This window comes from Ochotona princeps, chromosome 5 (genome assembly GCF_030435755.1).
Source record: "Ochotona princeps isolate mOchPri1 chromosome 5, mOchPri1.hap1, whole genome shotgun sequence".
Classification (NCBI taxonomy): domain Eukaryota; kingdom Metazoa; phylum Chordata; class Mammalia; order Lagomorpha; family Ochotonidae; genus Ochotona; species Ochotona princeps.
This window is the reverse complement of record NC_080836.1, coordinates 72,988,913-73,003,413: the sequence shown is the minus strand read 5'-3', so window position 1 is coordinate 73,003,413 and position 14,501 is coordinate 72,988,913. Positions and strand designations below refer to the sequence as shown.

At 43.6% G+C, this 14,501-nt stretch overlaps 1 protein-coding gene and 1 long non-coding RNA gene across 2 annotated transcripts; both read right to left on the bottom strand.

Moving 5' to 3' along the window:
- Positions 1-1,055: 1,055 nt before the first annotated feature.
- On the bottom strand, positions 1,056-14,501 carry COQ10B (coenzyme Q10B). The gene is made up of 5 exons (XM_004576958.3): positions 14,275-14,501; positions 11,472-11,621; positions 7,588-7,780; positions 5,532-5,633; positions 1,056-1,249 (listed from the first exon to the last, which is right to left on the bottom strand). The coding sequence occupies exons 1-5, from the start codon at positions 14,388-14,390 to the stop codon at positions 1,082-1,084; spliced, it is 729 nt and encodes a 242-aa protein (XP_004577015.2). The 5' UTR covers positions 14,391-14,501; the 3' UTR covers positions 1,056-1,081.
- LOC131480388 (uncharacterized) lies at positions 12,509-13,490 on the bottom strand. Its single transcript, XR_009245481.1, has 2 exons — positions 13,297-13,490; positions 12,509-13,157 (listed from the first exon to the last, which is right to left on the bottom strand). It is a non-coding gene; the product is annotated as an uncharacterized LOC131480388 (long non-coding RNA).

Here is a 14,501-nt window from a genome sequence, read left to right as displayed (position 1 = left end):
CAGCTTTTAAAATGTTGGTTAAGACATCTGTAAACTCCCATCAGAGGACTCGGGTTTGAAACTTGACCCTGGTTCCCCAAGTCCACCTTCCTGCTAACGCAGAGCCTGAGCAGCAGTTACCGCCACTCTTGTAGGACACCTGCACTGGGTTTCCTAGCTCCCTGTGGCCTCTTGCCAGGGTGCCCTGGGCACTGGGGGAGTGAAACCAGCAAATGAACAATTGCCCTCTCTTTGCCTCTCAAGAATTCAAAAATGAATGCACACAGAATATAGGATTTCAATAAACATTACTACAAAAAATAAACAAATTAACTTTATTAGGTGACTACTTCAGTCCTTACATTGATTCGTTTAAAAAAAAATACCAGTTTCAAAATATATTATTGAAAGTGAATACATACAATAAATAGAAAATAGGGATGCACAGTGCCAGCAACACATCACCCAACTTTCCTTCATCTGTCGCCTACTGTTCTATATCAGCGTTAGCTAAAGAGCAACCAAAGTACCTGGAGGAAGACTGCAGACTACTGGAAAAGCAGCTGAAAGCTCTGGGCCACTAACCCCCCCCCAAATTCTTTTCACTGTTACATTTGGAGCCAACCTCCTTATAGCACCAAATGATCTTCTATATCCATAATAATAATTTAAAAATACCAAAGGTGCCAGGGAGAATCCATTAGCAGTATCTGTAAGATGAAGTTTTTACTTACCTGGTGATAACCCCTAAGCTATTTGGTAGGCTCCATATAATAAGTTATAAATAATCTGAATTTAATAACTTAAACATGATATGGATAATATATACATAATGCTGAGTATATCAACTCACTCATTAAATTTACATATTCAGTTTCTGCTTAGAAGAGATACATCATCCTAGCAATAGTAACATAGTTAAATACAGAGTATGCTGATGTACTTAGTACTCTGAATTATATAATGATTGAAGAAATAATTCCATATACAAGTAGGGTCGTATTCTACGTGCAAGTTTACAATCAAAGTTAGGTGTACTAAATGCTTTCTGACGTCTGGAAACCATTCACAAAAGGTCCAAGTCGGTGACACCAGCTCTCATTCATGTGTGATGAACTTCATGAAGCATTAGCTCCCGAGGTATGTTTGTTTCTGGACCATACAGCTTACATGCTCTTCTTTCAAAGGCAGCAACCATCTGCTTTACAACTTCATCAAAAAACAATGTGGCAAGTTGAGAGTGTAAGAGTGAGCGAAATTCAAAAGATATCTGTAGAGGAATGTAAGAAGTGATTTTAGAAAGACCTTTCACATCGCTTCTCAGCCTTTTGGCTAAGGTCAAGCACACAAAGACCTTTCACATCGCTTCTCAGCCTTTTGGCTAAGGTCAAGCACACAAAGACCTTTCACATCGCTTCTCAGCCTTTTGGCTAAGGTCAAGCACACAAAGACCTTTCACATCGCTTCTCAGCCTTTTGGCTAAGGTCAAGCACACAAAGACCTTTCACATCGCTTCTCAGCCTTTTGGCTAAGGTCAAGCATACAAAGATCTTTCACTAAATTTCCACTTAGGACAGTAATGTTTGCATTGAGAACTATACATATATCTACGTGACTTTTTTTTTCTGACCTATCCAAAGAACCTTGGGCCTGGCACGGTAGCCCAGCAGCTAAACTCCTTGCCTTGCACATGCTGGGATCCCATATGCGCACTGGTTCTAATCTCGGCAGCCCCACTTCACATCTAGCTCCCTGCTTGTGGCCTGGGAAGATAGTCGAGAACGGCTCAAAGGCTTGAAACACTGCACCCGTGTGGGAGACTTGGAGGAAGTTCCTGGCTCCTGGCTCTGGATTGGCACAGCACCGGCCGTTGTGGACACTTGGGGAATGAATCATTGGACGGAAGCTCTTCCTCTCTGTCTCTCCTTCTCTCTATATATCTGCCTTTCCACTAAAAATAAATAAATCTTTAAAAAGGTATCTTAAAATAAAAAGGTATCTTTAAAATAAATCTTAAAAAAGGGTATAGGGAAGGAAAGTGATCATTCTCACAGATTAAATCCCAATGAGAGGAAGATCAGACTGCACATGTGCATGGCACACACTTAAAACAGCGAATGACTGGGAACCTTGCATTCCCTTTTTTGGGTGGAACTCAAGATAGCTTAAGCGGAGAACAGTATCTTAAGGACCAAATATCTTCTATTAAAATATTTCAACTTTTCATTCCAAAGTCCGTGTGTTTTTATAAAAGTTACAACAGAAATAATTCCCATGTACATATCACACAGATCTCTCCACACTAATATCTTAGAAAATTATTGTGCCATTATCAAAATTGGGAAATTACCAGGGGCAGTTGCTATTGTTAGATAATAATGCTGATATTTGGGGCGAGCACTGTGGCTTAGCTGGCTGAGCTACTGCTTGCAATACCAGTATCCCATGAAGGAATGATAGTTTCAAGTCTAGCTGCACACCTTGCAATCAAGCTCTGCTGGGGTCCGTGCAGTGGGTATGGATGACATGAAGGTGCAAAGAGAACAGCTCCACTGTTGGCAAGCCTGCGAGAAGCTTCCAGCTCTCTAGTAAGGTCTGGCAGCTGTCTCTCCAACCACCTGACCCAGTTTTATCCCCTTTGTTCGGATGCTCAAACCACCCCGCTAAGAATTCTGTAATCTAATGAGGTTTTGGCTGGTTCTAATCCCGGCAGCTCTACTTCCTCTCTCTCTCTCCTCCTCTCAGTATATCTGACTTTGTAATAAAAATAAAATAAACCTTTAAAAAAAAAATCTAATGAGGTTTTGTTTTTTGCCCCTGTGAGATGGTTTTTGCAACCGATGTGAGCTTGGGAGTTAATGTTGCTGACGATGTTTTGCTGAGTGGGTTTTTAACTACACACAGGAGTGCAATTAAGTCCATACCATTTCTGGACACCTTATTGTGTGCCTACCCACTGCTTCAAAATCTGGCCCAGATATATAGCATGCCTTCTGGGAAAGGGCTTGATAAGTATCTCAAAAATTAATGAAAGTGATGGGAGTATGAACTGAAACTGCTATGGCAATAATTACAGTTACTGTGCCCTTAAAGGCTAGCCTGTCTTTGCAATTTCTTTGGATCACAGGAAATGTATCTGTTTTAGCCACTTTTATAATTTTTGTCTAGGGAATTAAAGGATGCTTTATTAATATTATAGAGATATGCTTTTAACTATTGTTTGACTGTTTATGGGGTTGTAGAACCTGTAGTTGTAGGGGGAGTTAATATTCGAAACTTTTTGGAGGAATCCACCATGGTGGGAGGGTTTGGGAGGGGTGGGAGAACCCAAGTATCTATATAACTGTGTCACATAATACAATGTAATTAATGAAGTTAAATAATAAATAATTAAAAAAAAATAGAAAAAAAATATTCGAAACTTTTGGCTAGGATCTTTATGTTTTTTTCCTTTTTGATGTATTTCTCCCAATAAGTAATAGATAAATTGTAGGAATAGTAATGTAGTAGGAGTGCATTACAGATTAGTAGGTAATCACATATGCATTGGCCTTGGATTCCTGGCTGTCGCACAATGGCTGCTACTCAAGAATGAATAATGGCTTGCTTTGAAGAAATAGATTATAGTAACTTACACAATTATCGTTAAGAGCATCTGGTTGACCGCTCAGTTATGAAGTTAAAAATAGAACAATTCAATGTTTGTGCAGAACTCTGTGATGTGTCTGAGTAAATAAAAAAGACAGCTTCGGGCCCAGCGGCGTGGCCTAGCGGCTAAAGTCCTCGCCTTGAACGCCCTGGGATCCCATATGGGCGCCGGTTCTAATCACGGCAGCTCCACTTCCCATCCAGCTCCCTGCTTGTGACCTGGGAAAGCAGTTGAGGACGGCCCAATGCTTTGGGACCCTGCACCCGTGTGGGAGACCCAGAAGAAATTCCTGGTTCCCAGCTTCGGATCGGCGCAGCACCGGCCATTGCGGCTCACTTAGGGAGTGAATCATCGGATGGCAGATCTTCCTCTCTGTCTCTCCTCCTCTCTGTATATCCAACTTTGTAAAAAAAAAATAAATAAATCTTAAAAAAAAAAAAAAAAAAGACAGCTTCTTGAGCTGTTAACAGAGGGCACCAAGTGACTGTGTCCATGTCTCTTTTCCCTGCTGAATCCACACACCCCTCTCGAGCTCTGAATTCAGCTGGAGCTGGCCTCCAGCATGCCTCCCTGCTAGTGTGTCCAAAGGGGCCAAAGTAATTGAACTCATGCCACTCATGTCAGAGACTTGCATGGAGTTCTTAGCTCCTGGCTTAAGCCTGGCCCAGACCAGTTACTGCAGCATTTGGGCAGTAAACCAGTGGATGGAACACCTCTTCCTCAGTCACACTGCCTGTCAAATAGTTAAGTAGGGCCTGGTGTGGTAGCCTATTGGCTAAATCCTTGCCTTGCATCCTCCGGGATCCCATATATGCTCCAGCTGCTCCGCTTCCCATCCAACTCCATACTTGTGGTCTGGGAAAGCAGTCAAGGACAGCCAAAAGCCTTGGGATCCTGCACCCATGTGGGAGACCCAGAAGAAGCTCCTGGCTTCAGATTGGCTCAGCTCTGCCCACTGCAATCTTTCTCAATCTCCTTCTCTCTGTATATCTGCCTTTCCGATAAAAAAACAAAACAAGGGCCTGGTGCGGTGGTCGGGTGGCTAAAGTCCTTGTCTTGAACATACGAGGATCCCATATGAGCCCCGGTTCTAATCCCAGCAGCCCCGCTTCCCATCCAGCTCCCTGCTTGTGGCCTGGGAATAGAGTTGAGGACAGTCCAAAGCCTTGGGTTCCTGCACGCATCTGGGAGACCTGGAGGAGATTCCTGGTTCCCGGCTTCAGGTTTGGCGTAGCATCAGCCACTGCGCTCACTTGGGGAGTGACTCATTGGACGGAAGATCTTCCCCTCTGTCTCTCCTCTCTGTATATCTGCCTTTCCAATAAAAATAAATAAATCTTTAAAAAAATTTTTTTGAAATTTTAAAAAATATATAAGCAAATTATAAAAACAAATAAAATGTTAATTGAAAATGCTGATATTGAAGCTGATACCATGGTTAAGTTGGTTAATTCTCCACCTACAAGCACAGGCATCCCATATAGACAACAATTCATGTCCCAGCTGCTCCACTTCCCATCAAGCTGCCTGCTTATGGCCTGCATGGCCTAAAGCCTTGGGACCCTGCACTTGTGTGGAAGACCTGAAAGAAGCTCCTGCCTCCTGGGCTGGGATTAGCTCAGCTCTGGCTGTTGTGGCCATTCGGGGAGTGAACTAGCAGATGGAAAAAGGTCCTGGTTCCTGGCTTGGGATCAGCCTAATTCTGCCATTGCAACAGATAAAGCTTCTTTTTCTCTCTTTGCCTCTGTCTCTTTTTCAAATATATAAATCTTTTTTGTTTGTGTTCAGTAACTAATATGTATATGAGAAAATTATAACATCTGGGTTCTACAATGGATTATTACACTTCTTTACAAACTACTGCTAATGACTTAGACCAATCAAGGGCTTTTGTGAGACTTACTGAAAAGTCCAAGGTACAAGTTCTTGGATACCCAGGAAGACCTGGGCTGAAACGCCAACTAGTCTCCAAATGATTAAAAAGTCTCCCATCAGTACAAGATGCCTGGAACAAAACAAAAAGAGAAAACAACAGTGGAATAAGAATCTTTGCTATTAGCCAGAATCTACCAAGACTGTAGCTAAAATCTCTGTAATTATTCTCACAGGTTATAACACAGGAGATGAAGAACTCCAATTTTTAGCTGATATTTAGCAACCACTTGCCGGAATTAGTCATTTTCTTTTTTTCTGGGGTCCCCAAGGCTACCAACTTTTTTCCACTATCACCTATTATGCTACTTAGATTTCACTTTCTCTCCAAACTAATGAGTGATTTTGGAGGAAGACTTACTTCCGGCTCTGCCTACTGATAAGTGACCTTGCAAAGTTAAATCCCTACGCCATATTTTCTTAATCTGTAAAACAATATCTACTTTATACTATCACTAGGAGATGGCTAAAATGTTTATAAGAGAACTAGTATAGATCCCTAGCACAATTCAGTTATTGTTCTACCCAAAGATTTTTCTCAGCCTTAACTCTGTTACCTATTCCCAGACGCCCCAGTTTTCCTGAGCTACTGGTCCCCAGGTTTGACCCTGATCTAGTTCTTTTGGAGCACTTTAGCATACAGATAGTTCTCATTCTCTACCATTTAAATAATTTTGATTGAGACCTAGTTTTAATATGAGTACTGGTGGCCAGATTGTAGTCACTACCCCATTGTTGGAACTGGCTATAACGAGAAGTGAATGAACTCAGCTGATTAACCTTCTCAGCCAAAAACAATACCGAGGCCTTACTACACCTAACCACAGGGCTAAGCATCACCTTCCCTCAGCAGCAGCTCATGATTCAGCTCGCATTTAAAAATGCTTCTGAACTTCTATAACCTCCTCAGGTAAGTATTAAAACCTTAGTTATTAGAATTTGTTGCACCCGTGTGGGAATCTTTTTTTTTTTTAAGATCTATTTATTTTTTATTGGAAAGGCAGAATTATACAGAGAAGCAGAGACAGAGAAAGATCTTCCATCTGCTGTTTCACTCCTCAAGTGGCCACAACAACCAAAGCTGAGCCAACCAAAAGCCAGGAGTTAGGAGCTTCTTCCAGTTTCCCTTGTGGGTGCAGGGTCTGAAGGCCTTGGGCTGTCTTCTACTGCTTTCCCAGGCTACAAGCAGGGAGCTGGATGGGAAGTGGAACAGCTGGGACACAAACAGGTGCCAATTTAGAATCCCAGCATGTGCAAGGCAAGCATTTAGCCACTGAGCCATCACACCAGGCCCTCTTTGGAAATATGGTATGGCCACTAAGTGACAAGGCACTTCTATAAGATGCAATGCTGGAGCCTGGCGCCATATCTCAGCAGCTAAAGTCCTCGCCTTGAAAACGCCGGAATCCCATATGGGTACTGGTTCTAATCCCGGCAGCCCTGCTTCCCATCCAGCTCCCTGCTTGTGACCTGGGAAAGTATTTGAGGATGGCCCAAAGCCTTGGGACCCTGCACCCGTGTGGGAGACCTGGTAGAGGCTCCTGGCTCCTGGCGTCAGCTTGGCGCAGCTCCAGCTGTTGGGGCTGCTAGTGGCGTGAATTCTCGGATGGAAGATCTTCTTCTCTGTCTCTCTTCCTCTCTGTAATTCTGACTTTGTAATTAAAAAATTAAAATAAAATAAATCTTAAAAAAAGATGTAATGCTATATTAAACAGAATAAAAATTACTAATTAATAATAAATAATAATAAAATTTATTATCAATAATAAATAATAAATCATCAATAATAAATCATCAATAATAAATTTACTATATTCTTACAAGCCTCCCCTTTCCATATTCCATTTAAGCTTCTATTTGAAAATAATCGTATCACTTTATGAAATGAATACAACTAGGAGATTAACACACGACTGATTCCCCCCAATCTCCTATTAGTGAACTATTTTTTTTGTGGCTACATTTCAATCTGCTTGATATAATTAGCATTTTGGGAATATTTAAAAACAAAACAAAAAAACTCCTACCTTCACCAAATGTGGTTTCACCAAGGTCACAACTGATGTATAACGTTCCAGTACAGGTGGAAACCCAATTTCTAATCGTGTTTTACAATATCCAGATCTCCTTGATATTACATCCGATTTTTTGCACCAAGGAACAAAGTGCTTGTAATCTTCCATTCCTGATACCACATCATACATTTCCTGCATTGAATAACTTATAAAACACAAAAAGACAGAGGATTAACTGCACTACTTATATGGTGTATGTATACATACTTTAAATTGAAAATGGATAAAACAACAACAAAAAAGAAAATGAATAAAACATATTGTTCATAAGGCAATAAATCATTTCACACACATATTAAACTACAACCTGGGAAAATAAACCTCCATACAATAAAGAGAATAAAAGGGTTCTAAATATACATCTATATAGAGGTCAAGATTTGGCAAAATCATGGGTTGGATCTGGTTTGCACACAGGTTACAAAATTTAAATTAGTTGCCAGTTCTTAAAAATTTAAGAGAAAGATCTTGTTAGAACAAGTCTTATGTCTTCATTAGAACTGGCTTACATACAGGCCCAGCACAATAATGTAGCTGCTAAAGTCCTCCCTTTGAATGCACCAGGATCCCATATGGGTGCTGGTTTTAATCCCAGAACACCTGCTTCCCATCCAGCTCCCTGCCTGTGGCCTGGGAAAGCATCGAGGATGGCCCAAAGCCTTGGGACCCTGCACCCCTGTGGGAGACCTGGAGAGGTTCCTGGCTCCTGGCTCCAGATCGGCGCAGCACTGGCTGTTGCGAAATTTTTTTAAAAGTTGATCAATTTGAAATAAACAGGATTTTGGCCATGAGAGAAATAAAAGCAGCAATTTTTATGTGTTTACTTACTGGAAAGGCAGTGTAAGAAGGAGACAGACAGACACACACACATACACATTCAAATCTCACACCTCATTCACCAGTTTACTCCCTAAACGGCCCTAACTGCTCGTGCTGGACCAGGCGGAAGCCAGAAGCTGGAAATTTCATTGCAGTTGCCCATTTAGACAACTGGGATCCAACTTCGTGAGCCACCATCTGCTGTCTCACAGCATGCAAGCCAGCAAATAGCTGGAATTGAAATTGGAACTGGGACTTGTACCAGGTTCTCTGATATGGGATACAGGTTTCCCAAGAGTAGTCTTTTTTTATTATTATTATTAATAATCTTACTTAGTTGATTAGGGTACAAAGGGTCAAGGGCTACAGGAAAGTCGGTAATACCATTGTTTCCACACTAATATCATCATTTTTTCCCCCTGTATCTGGGGTCAGGAGAGAAACAAAGGGAATTTTTTTTTAATAAAAAATCTTTTAATTTTATTTTTTGAATGGCAAAATTAAAGACAGAGAAAGACAGCATTATCCTCCATTTGTTGGTTCACTCCCCAAATGGCTGCAACAGCCAGGGCTGGGCCAGGCTGCAGCTAGGAGCCCAGAAGCCCAACCATGCCTCCAGGGTGCAATGCCCACTGTGCCACAGTGTTGCCCCCAAGGGATGTCTTAACTGCTACAACAAACACCTGCTCCCCAGTTCTTTTAACAAGTACCAGTTATGGCAAGGATGTCTACCTACGCAGATATCTGTACTACCTTTACATATTTATCACCAGGAAGCACCTACCCATCAGGTACTGTAACTCCCAGTCTCCATTTGCTATGCATTTAGGGTCACATGACTAGTCCTTGTCAATAACACTCGAAAGACTAAAAATCTCAGACTTGGATAAAGCTTGGGTTCCTGAATCACTACTCGAGGGGAAAATTGTTGATAAGGAATACCCATTTCAACATTACATAAGACAAATATAATAAACTTTGGGTTTATTTACATCATTGCTAGCTTTATTTTAACTAATACAGTGATGAACCAGTAATAAATTCCATCTTTATATTTAGTGTATTTAATGACCAAAGCTATACATCTTTTACTATATAGAAAAATCAGAAAAAACATAGAAAACATACAAATAAAATTAATAAAAGGCACTTCTATAAAGTTTTGTGTAACAGCAGTGGCCAGCTAGGAATTAAGAATCTCTTTCAGGCCCGGCGGCATGGCCTAGCAGCTAAAGTCCTCACCTTGAAAGCCCCGGGATCCCATATGGGCGCCGGTTCTAATCCTGGCAGCTCCACTTCCCATCCAGCTCCCTGCTTGTGGCCTGGGAAAGCAGTTGAGGACGGCCCAATGCATTGGGACCCTGCACCCGTGTGGGAGACTTGGAAGAGGTTCCAGGTTCCCGGCTTCGGGTCGGCGTGCACCGGCCCGTTGCGGCTCACTTGGGGAGTGAATCATCGGATGGAAGATCTTCCTGTCTCTCCTCCTCTGTGTATATCTGGCTGTAATAAAATGACTAAATCTTTAAAAAAAAAAAAAAAAAGAATCTCTTTCAAAAACTGCCATATGGGCAATGCTGTTGTATTTCTGGTTTAGTAAACCTGAATTTTTGTCCTTTTTTTAAAGATTTATTTATTTTTATTGGAAAGTCAGGGGCCCGGCGACATGGCCTAGCGGCTTAAGTCCTCGCCTTGAACACCCCAGGATCTTATATGGGCGCCGGTTCTAATCCCAGCAGCTCCACTTCCCTTCCAGCTCCCTGCTTGTGCCTTGGGAAAGCAGTTGAGAATAGCCCAATGCCTTGGGACCCTGCACCTGCATGGGAGACCCAGAAGAGGTTCCTGGTTCCCAGCTTCGGATTGGCGCAGCACCTGCCATTACACTCAGTTGGGGAGTGAATCATCGGACGGAAGATCTTCCTTTCTGTCTCTCCTCCTCTCTGTATATCTGACTTTGTAATAAAATAAATAAATCTTTAAAAAAAAAAAAAAGAAAGATATACAGAGAGGAAGATCTTCTGTCTGTTGATTCACTCCCCAAGTCATTACAAAGCCTAGAGCTGAGCCGATCCAAAGCCAGGAGCCAGGAGCCTCTTCTGGGTCTCCCACATGGGTGCAAGGCTTTGGGCCATCCTCGACTTCTTTCCCAGGCCACAAGCAGGGAGCTGGATGGGAAGTAGAGCAGTCAGGATACGAACTGGCGGCCACATGGGATCCCAGTGCATGCAAGATGAGGATTTAGCCACTAGCTACCATGCAGGGTCCAGTCATGGCCATTTTTAAATATATTATCCATAGCTGCCTTTGGGCTCCAATGACAATGACAGACCTGAGTCTCGTTTTTCTAAGGAATTTTTTTTTTTTGAAAGGCAAAGTTACAAAGAAAGGGACAGAGAGATATTTCCCTTCTGCTGGTTTGTTCCCAGAATGGCAGCAACAGTCAGGGGCCAGGACAAATCCAGGAGTCTGGAACTCTGCCTGGATCTGCCACGTGGGAGACAGGAATCCAAGCACTCGGGCCATCCAGGACTCACGCTGGTGCGCATTTAGAATGTCAGTTCTTCATGCAGCGGCTTATCCCACAATGTCACAAGCCAGCCTCACAGTCCAGGCCTAAAGCCCATCAGGCCTCACCTGCTTGCTGTCTGGACGTTTGCAGGCAGTTTTCCATTTTTTATTCTAGATGAGAAGCCTTTTAGCATGACTGCATGCACTCATCTATGCATTTCTCTGTGAACACATGACCCAATGTAGCAATAGCCTTGCCATTACAGAAAAGCGCAAGGTACAGCACATCATCATAAACAAGCAATTGCTTTACATGCCAAGGTTTAAATCTATCCTATAAAGTTAACTGTATAATTACATTTATTCAACAAATACTTACAAAATTGCGAGGTCTACAGAATGGCCAACATAGAAAAATCAGAGCTTAATCTACAACAAGAAAAGCCAGAGAGAGGCAATGACACGCTCCTGAAAACTGTGAACACATTTTAGTATAATTATTATATACAAACCCTATAATCCTTCGCTCTGAGTATTCTTTCCTTTTGTTTATTAATGGTGCAGTAATTTTGAAGAAAGTTCTTGCATGTATCTCCTTAGGCGGCCTGGAGGTATGCGATGTAAGAGATCTGCTCATCAGTATACCACAGGAAGCCAGGTGTCTAAGAAGACAGAAGTGACCTGATTTAGAGGTGAACTACACGTTAAGAGGAAACATTTATTACCAAGACTGTTAAACAGCTAGCCAATTTAGAAGGATCTATCATTTTAGAAGATTTTGGGGAAAAAAATATACACAAGCACAAAGGAAAAATGAAGCTTCCTTAGGCAGCATACAGAAATCAGTAACATTTGCAGTTCTGACCCAAAGGTATGGCTTCCCCCAGAAAGCTGGCCCTCATGCTACAGACACATATTATAACATGCTATACCATAACTGTGCTAGAACATAGCCATCATTTCATTTTTTAAAAGATTTATTTATTTTTATTAGAAAGGCAGATTTACAGAGAGAAGGACAGACAGAAAGATCTTTCATCCACTGGTTCACTACCCAAGTGGCCGCAACAGCTGGATCTGAGCTAAGCCAATCCGAAGCCAGGAGCCTGGAGCCTCTTCCAGGTCTCCCACAAAGCTGTAGGGTCCCAAGGCTTTGGGCCATCCTCAAATGCTTTCACAGGCCACTAGCGGGGAGCTGTGTGGGAAGTGCAGCAGTCAGAATATAGACCGGCACCTGAATATAGGACTGGGTTTCTGGCACAGGCAAGGCAAGGACTTCAGCCACTATGCTACTGTGTCAGGCCCCCATCATTTCTTTTTGAAATTTATTGATTTATTTAACTTGAAAGGCAGAGTTACAGAGAGAGGAGAAGAGAGAGAATTTTATACCCATTGTTGGTTCACTCCCCAAAAGGCCACAAAGACCAGGGCTGGGCCAGGCTGAGGCCAGAAACAGGAGCTCCATCCAGGTCTTCACTTGGGTGGCAGAGGCCCAAGGATTTGAGCTACTGCCTTTAAGGCACATTACAACAAACACACGTAGAGGAGGTGGGTCTCAAACAGATGCTCTAACACAAGATGCGGGCATCACAAACGGAAGCTTAATTCCCTGTGCCACAGTAACTGCCCCTCTTGATCTGTTTTTCAGTTCTTCTTATCTACTCAGGTTATTATGCCAGCCGGAGCTACAGGGGTTCCTCCATTCTGGATTCACTCCAGTGGAACTGGACACTAATCAGAGCTCTGCAGACCCCGTCAGAATGGCTGCTCTGTCCTCCTGTTCCTTCCCATCTCCACTTCAACACACACTCATAGTCAACTATCTGAGACATTTCTATGTGTATGTGTCGAATATAAAACAAATATATATATTTATTTTGTTTGAAACTGTTTCAGAGAAAGAGACAGATCTTCCACCTTCTGGCTCACTCTCCAGATGGCTGCGATGACCAGGACAAAGCCAAGAGTGAGGAGTGTCACTCAGGTCTCCCACATGGGTGCAGGGTCCCACGCACTTTGCTCAGCTTCAGCTGCTTTTCCCAGGCCGTTAGCACAGAGCCAGATCAGCAGTGGAGCGGCCTCAACACAAACCAGTGCCCCCAAAGGATGTTGTTGTCAGAGGCTACAGGATCAGTCCCTTACACACTCTTATTCACGTAAATATTCCTGCTCTTTCTCTTAAGAGGTTATAGCATAACCTTTTTTTTTCTTTTTTTTATTATTATGCATTATGTGACAGTTTCATAGGCTCTGGGAATCCCCCCACCCCTCCCCACGCCCCTCCCCCCTGGTGGATTCCTCCACCTTGGTGCACTATTACAGTTCTACCAGCATAACCTTTTTATACTGCTATTCATGTTAGCCCACAGACTTGCTGAGCTATTCTGTGTACCCTAGATACTAAGGAGACAGTATGGTAATTAGAACAAGCACAAGTATTATAAAGATGACACTTGCATCGTGTACAAGCCAATTATTCTACAAGAATATCAGGCAGCATTATGCTCTGCTTGGATCAATTTTTTGGAGGTTATTTAGCAAAGGATATATGACTTTTTAAAATTATTTTTATATGACTTTATTTTAGCTTCATCCCATAAACGGTTTGGAACTGACAGGATTGTTGGTACTTAAAAAAGTCTTCATTGACTCTAAATGTCCAGCTTTGCTCTTTCTGCCCTACACCGTCCAAACCTTTCACTTTAAAGTTTAATTTTAGTCACTTACTACAAACGTATTAAAAAAGAAAATCAAGTGAAAGAATGGTAATTTTCCATGTCTTTGCCTCCATTCTCCAACACCCCTCCCCACAGACACATCACCACCATCAAAAAAGAATCAACCAGGAAAATCGAAGGCAGGCTCCGGTTCAAGGTTACGGGCTCTCACTGCCCAGCTAGAAACTCCGGGTCCTGTCAGGTGGCTGCGCTCTTGGCTAGCACCACGGGGCGGGGACTAGGGCCCCTACCAGAACCCGGGAAGGACCTGAGACCGGCCGGCACGCAGGTGCAGCGGCTCGGGGCCAGGGGGTGCCCCGCCGGGCAAGCCCGGCCCTCGGCTGTGTCAACAGGCAAAGCCCAAGGCGCCCGCGGCGGAGCGGCTTCTCAGCTGCTTCCAAAGTCGCTCTGCCAATGAGTCACCGCCTCTCGCGAGGGCAGCGAGCCCCACACCAGACCTCGGGCCCCCTGACGAAGGGCGCGGCAGCAGAGTCCCTCCAGCGCCCAACGCCGGAGACGCGGCAAGGCACAGGTCCAGCTCGGCCGCGCCCCGATCCCTCCGGGTTCCCTCACACAACAGGCCCCTGCGGCTGATTACCTGACGTTCCGTGCAGGTCCCTGAGCCGGAGTCAAGGCGGCAGCCGCCGTCGCCGACTTCGGACGGCATCCAGAGACTACTGTGGTCCAGGCCCTAGGACCGGCCCGGGCTGCCATGGTTAACTCACGGAAGCCGGTAGCCTCCTCTCCGATCAGCCCCGCGACCCCGCCCCCGGGCCGGGGCGTGCGGCCGGCTCCGGCGACTGTCAACCAATCGGGGGGCCGTCT

Excerpts from the sequence above, each read along its gene's own strand:
- COQ10B (XM_004576958.3), bottom strand. The coding sequence starts at position 14,390 with ATGGCAGCCCGGGCCGGTCCTAGGGCCTGGACCACAGTAGTCTCTGGA. Across the intron at positions 5,634-7,587 it reads TGAAACCACATTTGGTGAAG|GCATCTTGTACTGATGGGAG; the intron begins GTAGGAGTTTTT and ends GTTTTGTTCCAG. Across the intron at positions 1,250-5,531 it reads CTTGTACCTTGGACTTTTCA|ATATCTTTTGAATTTCGCTC; the intron begins GTAAGTCTCACA and ends ATTCCTCTACAG.